This window comes from Blennius ocellaris (genome assembly GCF_963422515.1).
Source record: "Blennius ocellaris genome assembly, chromosome: 11".
NCBI lineage: Eukaryota > Metazoa > Chordata > Actinopteri > Blenniiformes > Blenniidae > Blennius > Blennius ocellaris.
In genome coordinates this window covers 3,774,116-3,798,030 of record NC_137660.1, presented here as the reverse complement: position 1 = coordinate 3,798,030, position 23,915 = coordinate 3,774,116, and the positions used below count along the sequence as shown (strand labels likewise).

Here is a 23,915-nt window from a genome sequence, read left to right as displayed (position 1 = left end):
CTTATCTGCAGCAACTTACTGGTCCGACTTCTTTCATCTTAAGTGACGGAAAAGATGGAGTGCAGCACGGCTTTCACTTTACCCACAGGACTTTAAGTGACCTTGGAGCTGAGACTGCAGAGGAAGCTCTGCACAACACAGACGTTGGACCGGAAACTAACTGAAACCGGAAAGACGACCGTCTATATGGACAGAAGACTACAAGTGGAAAAAGTGACATAAAAGATAAACCTGACCTGATGTAATGACTGAAAAAGTTACTTTCATGTGTGAAAGAGTTGAGTAATGTTTCATTCTGTGAATTGTTGTTATATTTGAAGAGATCTGAAAATGACCTTTATACACACTTTAACATGTCATTTGAGAATGCAGATACTTCAAGTTGTGATTGTAGGATTTAAATTCCAGTTAGTCTTGTTATTGCTCTGTTTGATCAGTTGCATTTAACAATAGTAAGGTTTGTTGTAATAATTGCAAAAGTGGGAGACATTTTAAGTTGGATTGCAGTTCAAACAGTTAATGTACATTGTTCAGGTTCTAACTACTATTTTCAGTTCATTAGAGAAATAACATTGATTTGAGAAACAGGGGAGATGTTATGTTGATGAGTCAGTATGTTGCTGTGTTACTTCCACACCAGAGGCGTCGCTGTGTGGGAGTGAAGAGCAGGAGAGGAGAGCGTGAGGCGTTCAAGTACAAGTGCTGTGAATGAACTGAGAGAAGAAACTACGTCTCCTCCTTGACAGGAATAAAACACAACACACACCCTCTCTCTCTCACTCCCTCCCTCCCTCTCTCCCTCCCTCCCTCCCTCCGTATTTAAAGCCCGCCAGAATTAACAGCAGTGCATTAAGGTTCCTTTAAGTGTTCCTCTGGTTATTCCCCACATTTCCAAGTAAAAAGGGTCGAAGCCTCCTGATGCTGAATAAACGTTCCATTTTCTGCTGTCAGACTTAGAGACTTTAAAGATGCAGCTCTGTCTGTGTGATAATCACTGCTCAGCCTCAATGATCTCCTGGGTTCTCTATGGAGTCAGTGTCTTTAAACTGAATCACACAAGGAAAACTGCTTTAGGTTCCAATTGTGAGTGCTACACCAATATGACGTAGTGTTAATCTAATAGTAACAGCAGTAAATAATTAGCATTTTGATTTTGTGTCAAATCAGAAACATCAAGATGAAGCACATTCAAACAAATATGACTGTTTGTTTTCCTAAATAGAGCAAGTAAAACTGGTATAAATCGTCTCCCTGAGTACAAGTTACTGTTCTTTAGAACGAGGTAGGTTTGTTCTGAACTGAGCTGCTGCTTCTTCTTGGTTTAACGGCAGTTTGTCTCCAGCTCTCATGCAGCAGGCTAACAGACATTGACCAATCAAATCACTGAACAGCCCCGGTCCCACCGCACACAAGTGCCGGGACGGAGCGGAGCGGTACGGAATAGAGACCCCGACCGAAATTTTGGGTCGCGTTTCCACTGCAGAGAGGAGCTTAAAAAGTGGGCGGGGCTTACGAGCTCTGCAGAAATGTGACATTACATCAGAAAAGAAAGTCGTCAGATGTAGATCTTATGAATCCTCTGTTGTTGTTTAAATTCTCCACTTTGCACTGTTATTTTTTGCAGTGGAAAAAAAAAAACTGTTACTTTTTGCAGCGGTCATTTTTTGCAGCGGAGAGCTGCAGCGCAACTTCCGTGTTTGTGAGAGAGCGAACGCTCGGCCACTTGCCGGCGACTTGGGGCCACTTGCCCCGTACTCGAGCGCTGGGGGGCGGGGCAAGTGACCGGAGCGTTCCCCCCGGTTGGCTGAGGCACAGACACGGGAGTCTGAGCTTTCTGCTCAAACGCAGGAGGTTCTCCACTCCGGCGCTGATCGCGGTCCGGCAGCTCAGCGCCGGAACATGGAGGCGCCGAGCTCCTTTTCATCACTTCCGCGGTCCGTCCCCGCGATGTCGCACCACTGACCGCGATGTAGCACCACTGACCGCGATGTAGCGCCACTGACCGCGGCTGAACAGAACACTGACCGCCTCTGGAAAGCGGAGCTGCCGGAGCGCGGTCAGCGCCGGAGCCCAAAGCTCCAGACTCCGGTGTCCCGGACGCACATCCACGCCACGGCGAGCGCTATGCTGCAAACAGAAAACTCCAACGTGATGCAAAGTCCCTCCCACCGGTCTCCCCCTGCCTCAAGTCGCTCTTTCACAACAAACACTAAAGTTGAGCAGCAAAGAAAAGAAAAGGAAAATAAAAAAAACCAGTGCACAGCTGACCACACTGACAGCAGAGGCTTCATCCAGCCGACACATAAAAATATTGAGGGTGTAGTAAATCACTGACCAATCAGCAGACGGCTCTTCAAACTCAGACCCGTTCCGTGGTCCTGGTACCCCAACGGAAGGGGAGCGGAAAAGCGGTCGCCTTTGGAGCGGTCTGGAGTGGTTTAGACCCGCATTCCTGTCGTGACACGCGAACCGGAGCGGTTTAAACCCGTCTAGGCCGGTACTTTTTGTGCGGTGGAAATGGGGCTTAAGGAGACTTCTAAAGGTCCTCATCTGTCATCCTATCCATCACGGTTTGCTGATCCCTGCCCATTTCCGGACATTGCGGCTTTTTGTGAATTTTAAATCTGATACTTTACTCACAGAACCGACACGATGTCTCCTCGTTGCACTTGGTAGTTCCTCACACTCCAGCGGTTCAGCAGAACAACGTCACTCTCCAACATCCCGTCTGGGTTCAGAAATGGCTGATAATAAAAACAAAAAGTCACAGTGAGAGAAATACAGCCCACAACCTTTGGACGGTGGGGACGTGGCCGACGTGACAGATTTTCACGCCTGATGAAAACAGCCATGTCGCCAAATGTCAGAAGACGCTGAGAGGAAGACTGCAGCGGCAGTCCAAACATGTCAGTCAATCGAAAACATTTTCACTCGTAAAATGTTGGTAAAAAAGAAACAGTATCATAAAGTTAAGACGACACAGTGCATTCAGCAGGCCAGGACTATGATCAGACATCAAAATCAGAATCAGAATCAGAATCAGAAATCTTTATTGTCATTGTATCAATGTGACATTGTACAACGAAATTAAGGTGCCGACTTGCAGGTGAGGGTGCAATAAATAAATAAATAAATAAACAGATAAGATCTGTAACACACAATGCTATAAAAGAATGAGAATAAAAGCCTAAACTATCAACAGACATACGATCATGTAGTCATGCGTTCCTCTGAGAATATTGTCATAGTAAAAAAGAGAAAAAAAAAATGTATTTCACGTAGTCATGATTATTGCACGTTGTGTTATTCAGAAGTATTTAGTGATCTTATGGCTGTGGGGTAGAAACTGTTTCTTAGTCTATTTGTCCTTGACTTTATGGATCTGAAGGTTCAAACAGTCCATATCCAGGATGTGAGGGGTCTTGAAGGATCCTTGCAGCGCTCTTGAGGCAGCAGGAGTTGTGCAGGTCTTCAAGTGGGAGGAGACGGCCTCCGACTATCCACTGGGCAGCAGTATGACCGTCTGGAGCTCTTTCCTCTGTGCTACTGTGCAGCTGGAGAACCATGCACAGAGACAGTAGGTCAGGACACTCTCTGCAGTGCAGCGGGAGAAGGACAGCAGACGTTTCTCCGAGATGCTGTTCTTCTTGAGAACCCTCAGGAAGTAGAGTCTCTTCTGGGCCTTGTTCACCAGGTCAGAAGAGACTCTACTTCCTGAGGGTTGTCAGGAAGACCTTCAGGAAGTAGAGTCTCTTCTGGGCCTTGTTCACCAGGTCAGAAGAGACTCTACTTCCTGAGGGTTGTCAGGAAGTAGAGTCTCTTCTGGGCCGTCTTCACCTGCTCAGAAGAGACTCTACTTCCTGAGGGTTGTCAGGAAGTAGAGTCTCTTCTGGGCCGTCTTCACCTGCTCAGAAGAGACTCTACTTCCTGAGGGTTCTCAGGAAGACCTTCAGGAAGTAGAGTCTCTAAACATCTAAAGTTTCAGTCAGATTGAAGCAGATTTAAACTTCAATTCCTGTTTGAAGGTGAAGGATGGAAAATCAGAGGGCTGCCATGGCCAGGCCCTTTGACTTTTGCCAAAGATTTTGATGAGTATTCATTAGGAAGGCCTGTTGGTATATAGAGGCCATATTTTAGATCTCGTGGCTTTACCACGTAGGAGGGGTTCAACACGACAGTTTGACAGTTAACGTGAAATGACAGACGTCATGTTGGGCTTAGGGTATGGGTGTTGGTGACATATTTGAGTGTCCTGATGCGCTTCATATCCCGACTGATCTCAAGGATTAGATCACAGTGTGGCGCCCTGGTACATTAAAATCTAATGTCTTAAACTTCTTGTTGCCAGGAAGTGGCACTATCTCTGTGGATATACATTTTCATATAGATTTGATCAGGGGACATATTTTCGCAAGTATGTGAACATTTAGGCCCATTGCAGCATGTAGAGCAGAGTTACACATCACTCCCTTTGTCATGAAACCCCATCAGATTTTCCTCAGGCTGCCATAGCCCCAACCTTGGACTTTTGCCAAGAATTTTGATGTTCTTTTCATGACGAAGGACTGTTGTACATACAAGCCACAGTTTAGGCCTCTTGGATTAACCCTGTTGGAGGAGTTCAACACAAGGACTTCACAGTTAACGCCAAATGGCAGATTTTCAAATGCTTTAGAGTATGGCTGTTGTGACATTTTTGTGTATCTTGATGTGCTTCATATCCCTACCAATCTCAGAGATTATATCACAAAGTTTTGGGCCAATGAATGAAGTATGTACAGTTCAGGGCTCGTAGTTGGTTTGTTAATATAACCATATTGGGCATTATTACAGTTTATTCACTTATTTAGTTTTTTTGTTTCTTGCAGGCCACGCCCCCTCACGGCAGGCATACATCTGTGAAGCAGCATTTTAACTTTTCAATTATACAGTTTGTTTCTCACTTCCAGTGTTTTCCAAAAAACATTTTACTGAACTGTTTCACATGGAACAGTATATTGATAAAGATTTGATGAAAATGATTTCTCCAATGCAATATCACTGGCCAGAAGTTGAGACTCAATCAACACATTAACTGATGAAATCTATCATTTTTTTGGTGCTTCTATTTTGATGTCTTGTGTCCAGTATCCTGCAGTCAGGATGTATTGGTCCAGCACTTTGAGAATTCCTGCCATCAAAGAAAAGTTCCCACGTGACAGATCTTTCAGACTGAGGAAATCACTAATAGTGGTCATTGATGATGATGGCCCAGATGTTCTGAAAGGGTGTGATGAATTCTGGAAGGTGAGGCCTTTTCTGAACTGCATTCTGAAAGGGTGCAAGTCCCAGGCTCCCCCAGAATGTGGTTCTATTGATGAGCAGATGATTCTATTCACAGGAGCTTGTCTGTGGTGATAACATCTGCCAATGAAGCCAAACCCAGATGGTATTAAAAACTTTGTAAGTGCAACAGCAGGTGGTCTTGTGCTGGACTTTGAAATTTACCACAGTGCAGATGCAGTCCAGGAGCAGGTTGAAGAACCAGAGGATCTCGGTTTAGGAAGCTTGGTGATCAATTGTCTGTCTCAAACTCTACGTCCTAATACAAAAGTGTATTGTGATCAGTTTTTCACATCGATTCCAGGTGTGGAACACATGAGGAAGAAGCAGGTCTATTACAGTTATGAAGAATCGGGTCGCTGCAGCAGTGCAGAAGCTTCCCACTGACAAAAAAATGAAAGCAGACGGAAGAGGTACCTCAGTCCAAGTTACCACTGAGGATGGAAGGATTTGTGTGCTGAAGCGGTATGACAATAAACCAGTATTGATGATGTCTGCTGCTCATGCTTGAGAGCCAGAAGACACCTGCCAGAGATGGGACAAGAAACTGAAAAGATATGTGACCATCTCCCGAGCAAGTATTATCCGTGAATACAACTCCAACATGGGTGGAGTTGACCTTGCCGATAGAATGATGAGCTACTATCGCATGAATCGCATGAATGGCCGTACAAAGAAATGGACACTGCAGATGCTAATGCACTTTACTGATCTGGCTTTAGCCAACAGCTGGTTACTGTCCCGTGAAGACCTTAGTGTATTTGGCACTTCAAAGAAGAACTTCCAGCAGTTCTTAAAATTTCGGATGGAAGTGGCCATAACCTTCTTGGGCCAGCATGACAATGACAACTCTGACTTTTCAGAGCAGGAAGATAACCCAGATGTTTCGGTCCAAGGGAAAAGGCGTCCAGTTAATGCACATCTTCCAGAGGCAGCAAAAGGCTACTCCAGTGCAGTGTATTACATGCAAGGTATTCCTCTACTTCAGTGGTTCTCAATTATTTTCTGTCACGCCCCCCCCTAGAGGACAGAATTTTTTTCAGGGCCCCCCCCCCCCCCCCCCGAATTGTACTACCATTGAGAACTTGATAATATTTATTTATTTATCTGTATAAACCACTGTATCAGTTGCTGGCACCAGCATTCTGCATACAATCGCCTGATTATCAAAATAAATCTGCTATGGTGTGAGGTTTTATGCACCTTGCGATGTGGTGGGCAACTTTGTAAGAGGCTAACAGCTTCTTTGTTTACTGATGCCGCGCTGACAAAATGAGCGGCTTGTTGGCGATACTCATGGAGTTTACCATGAAACAACTCCAGTGGCTTACTGACATAACGGGTGTATGGTCTCCAGGTGTATGGTCTCCAGGTGCCGTCTTCATTTATTTGGTTTCATGCTCCGCTGCCAGAGTTTTTCAGCATAAAACACAAATGGGTGTTTCCTGGTTCCCGACGTGTTCACGGTAAACCCAAGGGCGACGTAGCATCGTCATATCTCCTGCTCTGACTAGCTTTATGTTTACTCTCACCTGTTTTCTTTTCCTCTGATGCCTCATCCTTTCTTCTTTTCACTCCTGTCAGAAACTTCTCCACCTCTCCTCCTCCTCCTCCGCCAGCTCTGTACACCGGTGTTGGTGTAGTACTTCTTCTACTCTACTGGTTGAACAGGCAGCCTGTTGATTAGTGTGAGCACTGCTGCCACCTAGTGGCTGGAGGCCCTTTTTTAAATCCTTCAAGCATGAATAAAGACACTAATACTGAAAGTCGTGCCCACCTCACGCCCCCCTGACACCCCACCACGCCCCCCCAGGGGGGCGCGCCCCACCATTTGAGAAGCACTGCTCTACTTACAGGCAAATCGCAACTGTTACACAGCCTTTCACACACAGATGTGAATCTGTTCAAATGGGAAAGTTTGAGTGCAAGTAAAGTGTTTCAAGCCATGTTCAAATAATGTGTTTTCAGTTTATTACAGTCATACCTTTTCCTGCAACTGTTAGCAGAGCTACGAACGGAGTATACTGCTGAAAGAGGCAAAATTGTTTTCATTGTTATTCTATTTTTGCACTGACGAAAAATGTGAAGTTATTTATTTTGGGGATTTTGCACTGATCATTGTTTATATTTTTGTTTTTAGACTCAGGAAAATGGACAATAGTTTACTACTTTAGTTTTGCACTCATGAAAAAATGTTATATCAGAATTTAAAATGAATGTCCACATATGTGGACATCATTTTTCTCAGAAACTACATCATGTAATAAGAGAATTCTCTGTTTTAACACTCATCTGGTCCCAATCAGCCCAAAAAGCAAAGAGATATTAAAACTGAATTCCATTTAAGAGTTCGGGTTTTAGGAGGTTAAACTAGGTTGTTCACAAAAACGTAAATCAGCTTTTTTTTTTTAAATAAGTAATATTAAAAGTCTCGAGGCCCTCGAGCGCATTGCACAGGCGAGATATTCAGCCCCGTCCAATCCTGTTCCCGCAGCTTCCACTGGACGGAGGTATTCAGCCCCATCCAATTCTTTTCCTGAGGCTTCAGTCTGGCTCAGGACCAGAGATCTTGTTCATCCCCACCCCTGCACTTCAAGAGCCGAACGCTCTAACCAGCGCCCCCTCCAGGGCCCATGGCGCATGCAGATGAGACCTGTCCGCCAGCGGTTGGATTTTTTTTTAACCCTGGGTCAACTCAGGGTCTTGGCTGCCCTCACCCTTGACACTTGGGTATTGACCACACTATCTTAAGGGTACCGAATTGAATTCTGCCACCAGCCTCCTGTACATGGTCGGGTCAGGATGACTGTGATCCAGGACCCGGTCAGGGAACAGGCACGTCACAGGAAATTCACACTTTGCTGGCAAAGGTGCCATTGTGCCTGTGGACCCCTGCAGGACCAGGGGGGATTTTATTCATGGTACTTCCTCGTACCAAAGAAAACGGGCGATCTGCACCCCGTTCTGGACCTGAGAGGTCTCAACACGTTTTTAAAAGTAATCCCATTCAGCATGTTGCCCATCAACCAGGTCCCCCAGGCAATATATCCAGGCCACTGGTTCATGTCAACCAATTTGAGAGGCGCATATTTTCTTGTCCCTGTTGTGCCTCAACATTGGCATTTCCTTCGGTTTGCATTCCAAGGGCAGCACTACCAGTTCAGGGTTCTCCCTTTCAGGCTTTCCCGGTGCCCCAGGGTATTCTCCACATGCGTGGCTGCAGCTCTGTCTCCACTGCAGGCTTGGGGGTTGCACATCCTGCCATATCTGGACGATTGGCTGATATGTGCACCGACCCGTGGAGATGCCATTCGGGACATGCTGACTGTACTAGATCACGTGGCCTCTCTTGGCTTGCACGTCAACCTAGAGAAGAGCAATCTGGTCCTTGCGCAGGTGACCACCTTTCTTGGGATGGTGTTGGATTTGTGGACCATGACCGCGTGCCCCTCAGCTCAGCGGGTCCAGGATGTTTTGGAGATGCTCCCACAGCGCCATGCGTAGACGGGCGCTTTTGTGCAAGTTAGTGACAGTGTCGACAGAGGTCCCGCTGGGGCTGCTCTCTCTTCTCCTATTTCAGATGTGGCTCAACAAGTTGCATCTGGACCCCGGGCGTCTCACTCACAGAAGCAGGAGGCTGTGCTAGTCTCCTCTGTGCCTGCAGTGCCTGTCTCAGTGGAGGCAGAGACCATACCTCATGCAAGGGGTTCCTCTGGGTGCCTGTCCTTCTTGTTGGGAGGTCGTCCATGCCGATGCATCTCTCCAGGGCAGATGGTGCAGGGAACATGGTCACCCCGTCAACAGGGACAACACATCAATGTGTTGGAATTGATGGCTGTGCAGTTGGCACTACATTTCCTCACCCACCTTCGGGGAAAACATGCTTTGGTGAGATCCGACAACACCAGTGTGGTTTTCATATCAATTACCAGGGGGGAATCAGGTCTGTGAGCCTATTCAGGTTGGCCGCTCAGATCCTGAGGTGGGCAGCAGAACGTCTGGCCAGTCTGAGAGCTATGCACATTCCAGGAGGGCAGAATGTGGCTGCAGACTTTCTGTTCCGCCAGTCACCGTTGCCGGGGGAGTCGAGGCTTCACCGGACCATGGTAGACCTGGTTTAGTGGACCTTTGGCAGAGCAGAAGTTGACCTGCTAGCTTCCAAGGAGTCCACACATTGTCCTCTGTGGTTTTCCCTCAAAGACGAGGCCGGTTCTCTTGACCTGGACGCACTGGCACACAGCTGGCCCAGAACTGTACTAGATGCCCTCCCACCCTTCCCACTGATATTCCCAACGCTGCTGAGGGTCTCTCAAGAAGGGCACACATTGATCCTGGTGGACCCGTTTTGGCCGGCCCAGACATGGTTTCCACTGCTGTGCAAGCTCTGCTGCAGCTCGCCCAGACATCTACCATACAGGAGGGTCTTCTGTCCCAGTTGAGGGGAAGGATCCTCTTCCCCAATCTCCATCCCCTCCAGCTGTGGGTGTGGCTGCTGCAGGGCCACTTTCTCAGTTTACATTGAGGATGTAGCGTTTACCATCTCAAATGCCCGAGCACCACCAACATGGAGATTGTATCTCCGCCCTCCTAACCAACCAACGGATCCAACATGGGACCTGTCCATGGTTCTGGAAGCCCTTCGGGTTTCTCCATTTGAGCCCTTGGACCAGGAAGACCTGAAATGGCTCTCTCTTAAAACAGCCTTTCTTTTGGCCTTGGCCTCGTGGAGCATGCTGGTGAACTACAAGCCCTATCTGTCCATGAGTCCTCCCTCAAGTGGACAGCAGATGACTCCGGAGTGACTTTGTGGACGGCTGCATCTTTTGTCTCCAAGGTGCTTTCAGGTACACCAGTGCTTCTCAAATGGTGGGGCGCGCCCCCCTGGGGGGGCGTGGTGGGGTGTCAGGGGGGGCGCGAGGCGGGCGCGACTTTCAGTATTAGTGTCTTTATTCATGCTTGAACAATAAAAAAAGGGCCTCCAGCCACTAGGTGGCAGCAGTGATCACACTAATCAACAGGCTGCCTGTTCAACCAGTAGAGTAGAAGAAGTACTACACCAACACCGGTGTACAGAGCTGGCGGAGGAGGAGGGGAGGTGGAGAAGTTTCTGACAGGAGTGAAAAGAAGAAAGGATGAGGCGTCAGAGGAAAAGAAAACAGGTGACAGTAAACATAAACCTCGTGAGAGCAGGAGATATGACGATGCTACATCGCCCTTGGGTTTACCGTGAACACGGTCGGAAACGAGGAAACACCCATTTGTGTTTTATGCCTAAAAACTCTGGCAGCGGAGCATGAGACCAAATAAATGAAGACGGCACCTGGAGACCATACACCATACACCTGGAGACCATACACCATACACCTGGAGACCATACACCATACACCTGGAGACCATACACCATACACCTGGAGACCATACACCATACACCTGGAGACCATACACCATACACCTGGAGACCATACACCCCAGTTATGTCAGTAAGCCACTGGAGTTGTTTCATGGTAAACTCCATGAGTATGGCCAACAAGCCGGTCATTGTGTCAGCGTGGCATCAGTAAACAAAAAAGCCTGTTAGCCTCTTACAAAGTTGCCCACCACATCGCGAGGTGCAAAAACCCTCACACCATAGAGATTTATTTTGATAATCAGGCGATTGTATGCAGAATGCTGGTGCCAGCAACTCATACATGGTTTATACAGATAAATAAATAAATATTATCAAGTTCTCAATGGTAGTACAATTCGGGGGGGGGCCCTGAAAAAAATTCTGTCCTCTAGGGGGGGCGTGACAGAAAATAATTGAGAACCACTGAGGTACACGCAGTACTCAACCGCTCCACTTGGCTTGGTTTGGTTCGCGGGCCTCTGCGGATCCCCTGTGTCGTGTCCATACACTAGAGGTGTACACATGGACCACAGCAGGTATGTGAAAGTCCAATCACCTGTTTGTGTGCTATGCCGGGCCGCGGCAGGGTCCAGGCCTCACGACACAATGTGTCTCCCACAAGGTCGTGGAAGGTATGAAGCACATCTACAGCTCACAGGGATGTACACTGCCTGCTTGTGTACCTTGTCATTTGATGAGGAGCTCGTCAAACTGGTCCCACTGGACGTAATCTGTAGAGCAGCCTCGTGGACCTGGCAGACAACATTTGCAAGTTTCTGTGAATCTGGCGGTGCGCCACCCACTGGAGGCAGTTCTGAACCACTTCCAGTGGAAAAACTATGGTTGGTTATTAAATGGGATTTATGGTTGTTATTAGCATTAAAAATGACTGTAAGTAATAGATTACTGAAACTAATAGATCACTCGAAGTAATTTATGGAAAATTGGAATTACTAATGGAAGTAAACGGTCATTTACTCGTTTACAACTCCGAGAGTAATTGAGTAATTACTCAAAAGTTAATAAATTATCAAAAATAATTTATTAATGAAAAATTATTAATTTGAATAAATTGATTATTTATCAAATAATAATGAAATTGGGGCACCATCAGCTGAACTGGAAATAACTAATACCAAAATATCAGTCTCACTTGTAAAAAGGGTTACCGTATTTTCTGCCCTATAAGGCACCTAAATACCTCAAATTTTCTCACAAGCTGCCAGTGCACCTTATAACCCAGTGCACCTTATATATGGAAGATTGTTCTACTCAAAGACTGCTATTTGACAGCTGAACAACCAGAAGCTTTTATTTTGACAACTCTAACTTCCGAACTGGATCTTCAGAGCGGCCGACACTCCACACAACACCTTCATCACTCATGGTTGCACACCAACATTCTAACAAACCAAAATAAACTAGATGAAATAATGACTCCCTAAACTGGGGAACAAAAACACATAAACACAATCAACACAACACCAAGCCCAACAACGACCCACAATAACCTCCAACAACACTAAACATGAATTTGTCGCTGCAAGGCATGATGGGACATCCTGAGCTCCTCAGTGCAGCCGATAGAAACTCCCATAATTCCTTGCAGCTGTTTGTGGTGTTTTAAATGCAATTATTGGGGGTTATATTTGGTTTGTGGTGTCGGTAATAATTGTGTTGTGTTGTGTTTTTGTTGCTTAGTTCATGTAGTTTAGTTTATTACCGGTAGTTGTAAGTTGTCAACCAGCAGTGAAGAAGGTTTTGTGTGTAGTGTCGTCCTGGCATAGGCTGCAGGTAGGACTATCAAAATAAAGTGTGTGCACCTCTCTGGGTGTTAGAATCAGTGGAAAATGTAACCTAATGGCTTTGAGCTATAAAGGTTGTGACCACTGGTCTATTCCATGTGCCTTATAATGCGGTGCGCCTTATATATGAACAAAGTTGTAAATTATGTCAACTGATGTAGGTGTGCCTTATAATCCGGTGCCTTATAGTGCGGAAAATACGGTAGTTAATATTTGTGTGTAAATATAACAATCTTAAATAACAGGGAAGGTGTGAGACTTAAGCACAGACTGTCACAAACCAGTGAATGTCAATGATAAATACAATAATTACCAGGAATCGATCGGATAAAGCATTTTTTACGAGTCCGAGCGTGATACGAGTAAAACTTGTAAATATTCGTGCTTGTGCTGAAGGAAAATCCTTGTTAGGAAACTGACTGTTTTCAGGCTCTGTGATTGGCCAGTCACACACAGACCCCGCCCCTCCACACACACATCTCTGCAGCAGCTCAGACACACAGAGTGACAGTTGCTCTCTTCAGTACTCAGTATTACTTCAGCTCGCCTCTATTTCAGTTTGTATAATATTATTACTTGAAGAAGTTGTTTCCTAACGTACGTGGTGTTTTTGACAAGACAGAGCTGAAAACGTCTTGCGTTGCGTCCGTCACTGCCTCCATTACGGTTGTTGTTGGTTTTTCTTACCGTCTGCTAAAGTCAGTTGAAAACTTTGCTGGTACTGAACGTGGTGCTTTTGAGAAGAACACAGTGAACAAGGCTGACATGTTGTTTCCTGTTTGTCTCCACTGGATGTTTACATGAATCACCAGGTTCACACATCATTAAATAAACAGTCTTACAGACCACTGACACACATACACACATATAGCTGAACACATAAAGTAGCCTATGTTAATATGTTTATTGTATATGGCTGTTCATAAAATAAATATATTATAAATATTATAAATTAAGCTTTATACACTACATACAGTATATAGTTTTTTATATACAAAACATTGAATCTCAATTCTGAGGCTGTTCTGTAAATAGTTTTTAAATAAACAATAAATAAAGCAACTTCTGATCAATCATATCAATTTCAGGCTTAACATAATGTACCAATTTAAGCCCCACCCAGTTTCACTTGAACCACGCCCACTTCCAGTTTTGGCCCCGCCCACTCTGAGTACAGATATGGATACAGATCATTGAGATGGTTGAGCAGATCCAGATAGAGATAGAGATAGCGGTGGACTCGCTCACCCCTAATGTGCAGCTTCTCACCTGCATTGACGCTCCCTCCACTCGAGCCACGTAGGCGAAGCGGTCGAGGACGGTGACGGTGACGGGGACCGCAACGAAGAACCCGCTAACGAAGGCTCGCAGGTAGCGTCGCCCCGCTGTGGCATTCTGAGCCATCACGAGGCTGGGCAGAAAAGAAACGGGGAAGCATCATCACCATCAACATGAAGGAAACTGAAGCTGCTCTCTGTGGATTCAATAACAAAGATCCACCTGGCTGACATAAATACAATCAATAGAAGAAGTCAGTGGTAGGGACGGCGCTGGTCTGTGTCGGTAGCAGGTTCTGATACCAACAGAATTCATGGATCGGAAATTTCCAATCTCACTGCCCCGCCCCTACCTGTTGTCACAGCCCCGCCCCTACCTGTTCTCACAGCCCCGCCCCTACCTGTTCTCACTGCCCCGCCCCTACCTGTTCTCACTGCCCCACCCCTACCTGTTCTCACTGCCCCGCCCCTACCTGTTCTCACAGCCCCGCCCCTACCTGTTCTCACAGCCCCGCCCCTACCTGTTCTTACAGCCCCGCCCCTACCTGTTCTCACAGCCCCGCCCCTACCTGTTCTCACTGCCCCGCCCCTACCTGTTGTCAATGCCCCGCCCCTACCTGTTGTCACTGCCCCGCCCCTACCTGTTGTCAATGCCCCGCCCCTACCTGTTGTCACTGCCCCGCCCCTACCTGTTCTCACTGCCCCGCCCCTACCTGTTCTCACAGCCCCGCCCCTACCTGTTCTTACAGCCCCGCCCCTACCTGTTCTCACAGCCCCACCCCTACCTGTTCTCACTGCCCCGCCCCTACCTGTTGTCAATGCCCCGCCCCTACCTGTTGTCACTGCCCCGCCCCTACCTGTTGTCAATGCCCCGCCCCTACCTGTTGTCACTGCCCCGCCCCTACCTGTTCTCACTGCCCCGCCCCTACCTGTTCTCACAGCCCCGCCCCTACCTGTTCTCACTGCCCCGCCCCTACCTGTTCTCACAGCCCCGCCCCTACCTGTTCTTACAGCCCCGCCCCTACCTGTTCTTACAGCCCCGCCCCTACCTGTTCTCACTGCCCCGCCCCTACCTGTTCTTACAGCCCCGCCCCTACCTGTTCTCACTGCCCCGCCCCTACCTGTTCTCACTGCCCCGCCCCTACCTGTTCTTACAGCCCCGCCCCTACCTGTTCTTACAGCCCCGCCCCTACCTGTTCTTACAGCCCCGCCCCTACCTGTTCTCACTGCCCCGCCCCTACCTGTTCTTACAGCCCCGCCCCTACCTGTTCTCACAGCCCCGCCCCTACCTGTTCTCACTGCCCCGCCCCTACCTGTTCTCACAGCCCCGCCCCTACCTGTTCTTACAGCCCCGCCCCTACCTGTTCTTACAGCCCCGCCCCTACCTGTTCTCACTGCCCCGCCCCTACCTGTTCTTACAGCCCCGCCCCTACCTGTTCTCACCCATCCGATGTTGAATCTGCTGAGAATGTAAAAAGTATGTTTTCATATTCATCTTCATATTTCCTGTCATTGCGCTCAGCGCTGCCTCAGAAATACACTTTGAATGACCAGAGAGAAACATGAACATGCGGGGGGCTTGAAGGTCTGATGTGTCTTAAAATAAATACTGTATTGTTTTGTACAGACGTACAGTATCTTGGAAACTCGGGGTGTAACAGTACACAAAAATCCCAGTTTGGTATTTACCTTGGTACAGAAGTCACGGTTCGGTACTCAGTTAAGGCGAAAATAAAAAAAAAAAAAAAAAAAAACCTTTTTACTTCCCAGAAGTTGAATGTAAATGTATAAGCTTGGGTAACGTATGAATTCGACCAACATAACTTTTTACATAAAAACACCTGTAGTTTCTTTAATAATCAAGAATCTTTTAAAAACAACTTTCAGGGAAGGTGTATCTCTTTATACTTTTCAAACTGAAGGAATAATAATATATATGTTAAGTTTGTTCTTCACAGCAAAAAACCTGTTGAGTTGAATTAAGTCCCAGTGTTTATTTAAGCTGACCTCTGGGCTTTTTTCTGTGTTGGTCTGAAATATATGTGATAGTATTAAGAAGAGCTGTCACACCCTACTACTACATTCTACATGCTGCCACACCTCATTTATTGTATTAGTCACTATTTATCATGTACTTTTTTTAATAACATAGTAAATGTGTCATGTATTTTTATTAACATGTATTTTTATTAACAAATCAATTCCTGTTCCTCTTCCTCTTCCTGCTCACTCAACTATTTTCTGAACCATAAAAAATTATGAAACTTTGGGATTAGAAAATCAAAATAATCAAAAATACGTCATTTTTAGCTGAAGTTGTTTTTATATGTTGAATTGGAGTGAGTTTTAAATATGCTCCAGCGACGATCTGAATGTTGACAGAAGAGAAAACTTCAAAATGGCGGACGAGGAGGGGTTTCCATGACTACATAATTCGACAGATTCCTGAGGAATTATGCAACGATATCCAATCAGAATGCATGTTTTCCCGGTAAGATACACCACGTCACTGACCAGACTGGGGATCGGGAATCGGGAACAATTGGTGTTTATTCCCTCACATAACTTCAGGTATGGCGTTCTGCAGCCGACATGGACGGACACGTCTTGAAACAGGAAGACCATCACAACAGAAACAGTCTGGCCAAGATACACGGGGAGAGAAACTCTTGTATCTTAAACACTAAAGCTGCACAAACTAGGTTTTCTCAGCACAAACAATTGCGACAATGTGGAGGCTGAGTGACGTCATCACTGCATAATAAAGCGTTATATCTTAAAAACTAAAGCAGCACAAACGGTAATTGTTTCAGGAGTAACCAGCACTAATGATTGAGACCATTTCTGTTCAGTTTTGACAAAGGTGGGTGAACTTTAGAAGTTGCTTCGTTGCCGCCGCACGGTGCGCCACCCTCCGCCTTGCGCCCGGGCGGGCGTGCACGCATGCACCCCTTTCAGGATATTATTTAATATCTTAAAAACCAAAGCAGCACAAAATGATCATTCTTTCAGCAGGAACCAGCACTTAATGCAGCACAAACCATTGACACCATTTTTGCTCAATTTAGACAATGTGGGGGCTGAGTGATGTCATCACTGTGCAACAAACTGGCGCCTCAACTCACGCTTGCACTGCTTTGCTAATATTATTTCTTCAATATGTTGAAAACCAAAGCAGAACAAAGGATAATGACTTCAGCACTAACACAGGACAAACGATTGGGACTATTGTCACAGGTTTTGGCGAGGGGTGGGGGGCAGCGTTACGTCGGTGGAGGAGGGGGTGGAGGAGGAGGTGGAGGAGGGGGTGGAGGAGGGGGTGGAGGAGGAGATGGAGGAGGAGGTGGAGGAGGGGGTGGAGGAGGAGATGGAGGAGGTGGAGGAGGGGGTGGAGGAGGAGATGGAGGAGGGGGTGGAGGAGGAGATGGAGGAGGAGGTGGAGGAGGAGGTGGAGGAGGGGGTGGAGGAGGGGGTGGAGGAGGAGATGGAGGAGGGGGTGGAGGAGGAGGTGGAGGAGGAGATGGAGGAGGAGATGGAGGAGGTGGAGGAGGGGGTGGAGGAGGGGGTGGAGGAGGAGATGGAGGAGGAGGTGGAGGAGGAGGAGGTGGAGGAGGAGATGGAGGAGGAGATGGAGGAGGAGATGGAGGAGGTGGAGGAGGGGGTGGAGGAGGGGGTGGAGGAGGAGGTGGAGGAGGAGATGGAGGAGGAGATGGAGGAGGAGGTGGAGGAGGGGGTGGAGGAGGGGGGTGGAGGAGGTCTGTCTCCAGCAGCAGTGCTTCCTGAGCACATGATCGTACCGCGAGCAGCTTCATCCCAACCCTTGCATGACACCTTCCCAGAGACACTCAGGTTGTTACCCTGTACATACAGTTTAGTATATTTGTATGTTCTAGATGTAAATCTTAATAAAAGCAGCTGGAACAGAACAGACTTTTGCAGACCAGCACATCCACAGTGCAGCTTTACCCACCACTGTCGCCGCACCACGTCCTTACTCTGAACACTGACTGTGACACAATCTGTTACGGCTGAGAATCAATCAGTTCTGTCCACCGCTCATCACTTGAAGATGAAACTAGGACATATGAACGTCGTGCTGCTGATTCAGTAGTAGGGGTGTGACGGTATACAAATATCATGGTTCGGTACAAACATAACTTTACTGAAAAACACTTGCAGATTCTTTAATAATCCAGATCTCTCAATGAAACTTTCAGGGAAGGCGTATCTCTTCATAGTCTTCAATCTGAAGGAATAATATTCTATATTTTAAGTTTGTTCTTCACAGCAAAAAGCCCAGAGTTGAATGAACTCCCACTGCGTTTATTTGAGGCCGACCTTTTTTGCTTTTTGCTGTGTTGGTCTGAAATAAATGTGATATTATTAAGACAGGAGCTGTCACACCTTACTACCATACTATTCCATACTGCCACACCTCATTTATTGTATGAGACACTTTTTATCCATATACATTTTTTAATAACACGGTGAATGTGTGTCATGTATTTTATTATATTAGCCAATGAACTCCTGTCCCTGTTCCTCCTCCTCCTCCTGCTCACTCAACTTTATTCTGAACCATCAAAAGTTATGAAACTTCGGGATTAGAAAGTCAAAATAATCAAAAATACGTGGTTTTAGTTGAAGTTGTTTCTATGTGTTGAAGTTGAGTGAGTTTTTAATTCATTCCGGTGACGATCTGAATGTTGACAGAAGTAAAAAAATGCAAAATGGCGGACGACAAGGCGTTTCCCCGACGACGTAATTCGAGGCAATACCGAGGAACTACGCGATGCTATCCAATCAGAATGCATGTTGTCCAGGTAAGCTGCAGCGCGCCACTGACCAGAATGCGGAACACGAATCGGGAGGAAAACAGCGACGACACACCGCGGTCATCGGCATTTAGGCAAGCATCACGTGATCGCGCTCTCGGGGCGAGAAATGGCCGCCCCCTGCGGCGGCGTGATCCGTTGGCAATACAAAGTGATTTTTGCCGAAAAATGTCAAAATGTCGCCAAAACCCACTCGCCCCATTGGGCAAGCTGGTGGACGATTGAGTTGCCCGAGCAAAGCCGCTACGAGACCCGGACAATCGGGAAAGCCCTCATGTCCAGTCCTGGTCTTAAGGTTTTATACCGCGGTCCTCTGCACCGGACCAACCGGACAGGTACCAGCACATTGTTACGCCCTTATTCAGTACTAATGTTACTCTAAAGGAACATCTACACCACTACAGCTTGGCTGTTTATGATTATGTGGATCTGCAAGTCTAATATTTGAAGATAAACAGATGACATGAATCTGGCTTCAACTCTCCACCTCACCATCAGAGGTGTAAATCACCAGCTTCATCACAATACCATACCACGTCTACATGTTTGGATGACGATATGATGTTTGCCAATATCACAAAGTCTGTCACGATTTGATTTGACTCACAAGCCTGCGATCATTATGATGTCATATCATATGCCAATCTCACACAATCATTTACATCAATATCAACTCACAAAAAAACAACTGAAATATCATTGACTTATCATTGGTTTTATTTCTAAGGTCTTTCAGGTATCAGGCATTAAATAAACAGTGTAAATAGTAGGGGTGCAACAATAAAATACTGTAAGGTCTCATATGTTTACAAATGAAATATGAAATAGCACATGTGATACTTTCTCCCACAAAGTCACAAACTTTGCATGGGAAGTGGCGCACTCATCTTTCAGGACCCGTTTTGTGCGTAAGCAAGCTTTATAAATGAGGCCCCAGGACACTGCATGAGAAGTTGAAAGAATGGATTGATAAGGATTTGTCTGATTCAAGATGGAAACTCCAGAATAAAGAAACGTGTGGAGAAATGTCCCAGAGTTCATTCACAATCCTTATTGTTTGAAAAGCACCTGTTACGGCCCTGGCCGTATGTTTCAGTTCTGTTTTGTGTACTCCTGTGTTTTTGTTTTGGTTCGTATCTCTCTATGTGTGAGTCCTCTGTTTGTTCCACAGCAGCTCTGCCCCCCCCCCCCCCCCCATCCAGATAGCAAGTGGCTTCAATCTCCTATTGGTCGTCTCTTCACCTGCCAGGAGCCAAACAGCTGAGGTGAGGAGGAACGGGGACTCGGCCTGACAGCAGCTGACCGCAAAGGTCCAAGTCCGGTCACAAACCCCCAAACTTCCTTGGGACCAGAAAGTATCTGGAGTAAAAGCCCTCCGGATCCCCCAGGGGGTCCACAGGCACCATCTCCCCTTTGTCTAGCAAGTCGTGATGACCGTCCACTTGACCGGGGGCCACCAATGGAACTGGACAGGATAGCCCCAGGAAAGCGTGGCCGACACCCAGATGTCTGTCGTGTGTTCAGCCCAGTAATCCAGGTGCTCCCGGATAAAGTATCTGACCGTCGGCGACCTGACCTCATGTCCAGGCCCACCGAGATATTGTGACCCTGGGGGGGGCGCCGAGGAGGCTGAGCATCCTGCGGAGGTCGTGGGGCCGAAGGCCAGTCCATGTACCTATGACCAGACTGCGGACCACCCCGTGGCCAGCGGTGAAGACACACAGTGAAGACCGACCAGCTGCTCCCTCGTCCGGTTGGCCTGAGCCGTGCTCTGCAATACATGGAGTGCTGCGGCACCAAAGAGCCCCCGCACCACCGAAACACTCCTGAGGGTCCAACAAGGCTCAGTGAGAGACTGGGCCAGCCACACCTGCCTACACGTCTGTTTATACACGATCCTTCTGTCCACCGACAAGCCGATCAGTAAGCCTTGGTAGCCCTGTGACCTCAGACCCCCCCCCACCCCCCACCGGCCCCCTGCTGCCTCAGCACAACAGGGACCAGAGCTTCCAGCCATTCTGCTTCTCTGGAACTCACTGTCATTTTCCTATCTTCACCCCAAACTCAAAACACGTGTTCAGACTTCCTCACTCTGTAATGGCTTCAGAGAGTTTGTTGTTGTTTTTATGCATTATTTGACCTGTTTGATCTGCGTTCTGTTATATTGTTTTCCCATATTGACCTTGGGTTTCTTGAAAGGCACTCAAATATAATCTATTCTCTCACACCTTGAGTAGTCTTCACAGTATTTCAGTGAATGGCCACGAAAGGGGAAATAAATGTGTGTCATCTCGCAAACAATGCAGACTGACTGAACAACACAACCTACACTCTGAAGTGACGAGCCGCCTGCACCGTGCTCCTGCTGTCACACGTTGACCTGAGACTGGCAACGGCTTGCTATGAGCACACACACACACACACACACACATACACACATACACACATACACACATACACACACACACACACACACACACACACACACACACATACACATACACATACACATACACATACACATACACATACACATACACACATACACACACACACACACACACACACACATACACAACACACACACACACACACACATACACACATACACACACGAGGAACAACAGAAACATGCAGACACACAGTTCTGATAAGATGCTACAACACAAGCACCTGAGACACACACACAAACACACACACACACACACACAACACACACACACACACACACACACACACACACACACACACACACACACACACACACACACACACACACACACACAAAAGGACACACGCGGACACACACGTACCAGAAGCCGCTCCGTCTTCCGCAGCTCCTCCTCCTCTGATGACGCCTCCCGGGTCCTAAAGCCCGCCCCGCAAGAAAACGTTTTTTTTTTTTTTTTTTTTTTTTTAACTTTATTGAACACTCAGGACACTGTGGGACAGGTCAACTCTCTGCACCAGGAGACATTAAAAAAAGAAAAAAAAAGATTGTTTTGGTGAAGATTAATCAACACACATGCATTAAAAAACAGCACAGAAAAACATAGATATGAAAACATGCTTGTGTTATTGGTGTGTACATAAGGGCAAGGTCGTAGCTGCCATTGAAGTGTATGTGACAACGTGTATGTGATCAAATATATATATTGCCACAGCTACCTTGAAAAAGTAATCTGATTATTAATTATGAGTTACTCTCTTTAAACCAGTAACAGTTCATTACTGATTACTTGGTTTTTTAAGTCACTAAGTTAGATTACAAGCTTTTTAGATAATTTCAGTAGCTGCTGACAACACCCCGACCTTTCAAAATAAAAATGACAACTGGTTTTGGTAAAAACTGCTGATCACTTCCTGCTTCCTGCCTCCTGCACCATGTTTATACATATTGAACCTTTATCCTTCATTCCTTGTTGTATCTTTATCTGACTCATGGTTTTATTATCATGTTTTTACTACTACTGGTATTTATTTACCTGGCGATGTAGTTTTAGTCGGTTGTTGCACTATTTATCTTTTTATTTATTTGCACTACGGCTGTATGCAATCTATTCATTCCCCTCCTGGGGGACGAGTAAGTCGTCTCCCTCCCAGGTGGTGGACGGGGGCGCTGGTTGTCCTGTCATGTCCCTCCCAGGTGGTGGACGGGGGGCTGGTTGTCCTGTCGTGTCCCTCCCAGGTGGTGGACAGGGGGGCTGGTTGTCCTGTCGCCTCCCTCCCAGGTGGTGGACGGGGGCGCTGGTTGTCCTGTCATGTCCCTCCCAGGTGGTGGACGGGGGGCTGGTTGTCCTGTCGTCTCCCTCCCAGGTGGTGGACGGGGGCGCTGGTTGTCCTGTCATGTCCCTCCCAGGTGGTGGACGGGGGGCTGGTTGTCCTGTCGTGTCCCTCCCAGGTGGTGGACAGGGGGGCTGGTTGTCCTGTCGCCTCCCTCCCAGGTGGTGGACGGGGGCGCTGGTTGTCCTGTCATGTCCCTCCCAGGTGGTGGACGGGGGGCTGGTTGTCCTGTCGTCTCCCTCCCAGGTGGTGGACGGGGGCGCTGGTTGTCCTGTCATGTCCCTCCCAGGTGGTGGACGGGGGGGCTGGTTGTCCTGTCGTGTCCCTCCCAGGTGGTGGACGGGGGCGCTGGTTGTCCTGTCGTGTCCCTCCCAGGTGGTGGACGGGGGGGCTGGTTGTCCTGTCGTCTCCCTCCCAGGTGGTGGACGGGGGCGCTGGTTGTCGTGTCGTGTCCCTCCCAGGAGGTGGACGGGGGGCTGGTTGTCCTGTCGTGTCCCTCCCAGGTGGTGGACGGGGGTGCTGGTTGTCCTGTCGTGTCCCTCCCAGGAGGTGGACGGGGGGCTGGTTGTCCTGTCGTCTCCCTCCCAGCTGGTGGACGGGGGGCTGGTTGTCCTGTCGTCTCCCTCCCAGGTGGTGGACGGGGGGCTGGTTGTCCTGTCGTCTCCCTCCCAGGTGGTGGACGGGGGGCTGGTTGTCCTGTCGTGTCCCTCCCAGGTGGTGGACGGGGGGCTGGTTGTCCTGTCGTGTCCCCCCCAGGTGGTGGACGGGGGCGCTGGTTGTCCTGTCGTGTCCCTCCCAGGTGGTGGACGGGGGGGCTGGTTGTCCTGTCGTCTCCCTCCCAGGTGGTGGACGGGGGGCTGGTTGTCCTGTCGTGTCCCTCCCAGGTGGTGGACGGGGGGCTGGTTGTCCTGTCGTGTCCCTCCCAGGAGGTGGACGGGGGGCTGGTTGTCCTGTCGTCTCCCCCCCCAGGCGGTGGACGAGGGCGCTGGTTGTCCTGTCGTGTCCCTCCCAGGTGGTGGACGAGGGCGCTGGTTGTCCTGTCATGTCCCTCCCAGGAGGTGGACGGGGGGCTGGTTGTCCTGTCGTGTCCCTCCCAGGTGGTGGACGGGGGCGCTGGTTGTCCTGTCGTGTCCCTCCCAGGTGGTGGACGGGGGGGCTGGTTGTCCTGTCGTCTCCCTCCCAGGTGGTGGACGGTGGGCTGGTTGTCCTGTCGTGTCCCTCCCAGGTGGTGGACGGGGGGCTGGTTGTCCTGTCGTGTCCCTCCCAGGAGGTGGACGGGGGGCTGGTTGTCCTGTCGTCTCCCTCCCAGGTGGTGGACGGGGGGCTGGTTGTCCTGTCGTGTCCCTCCCAGGAGGTGGACGGGGGGCTGGTTGTCCTGTTGTCTCCCTCCCAGGAGGTGGACGGGGGGCTGGTTGTCCTGTCGTCTCCCTCCCAGGTGGTGGACGAGGGCGCTGGTTGTCCTGTCGTGTCCCTCCCAGGTGGTGGACGAGGGCGCTGGTTGTCC

General features: G+C 48.3%; 1 protein-coding gene across 2 annotated transcripts in view; it reads right to left on the bottom strand.

Moving 5' to 3' along the window:
* immp2l (inner mitochondrial membrane peptidase subunit 2) overlaps window positions 1-21,469 on the bottom strand; it is a 30,006-nt gene extending 8,537 nt beyond the window's left edge. The window contains exons 1-3 of one of the 2 annotated variants that reach the window (XM_080504548.1): window positions 21,442-21,469; window positions 13,786-13,927; window positions 2,641-2,744 (exon numbers count right to left, since the gene is read on the bottom strand). In XM_080504548.1, the coding sequence (XP_080360674.1) occupies window positions 2,641-2,744; window positions 13,786-13,920 (239 nt within the window). In that variant the 5' untranslated portion in view covers window positions 13,921-13,927; window positions 21,442-21,469. Of the gene's footprint in view, window positions 1-2,640; window positions 2,745-13,764; window positions 13,928-20,957; window positions 21,197-21,441 lie in introns of those variants that run through there. The other variant, XM_080504547.1, reaches the window with a different exon arrangement.
* Between the last annotated feature and the right edge of the window lie 2,446 nt (window positions 21,470-23,915).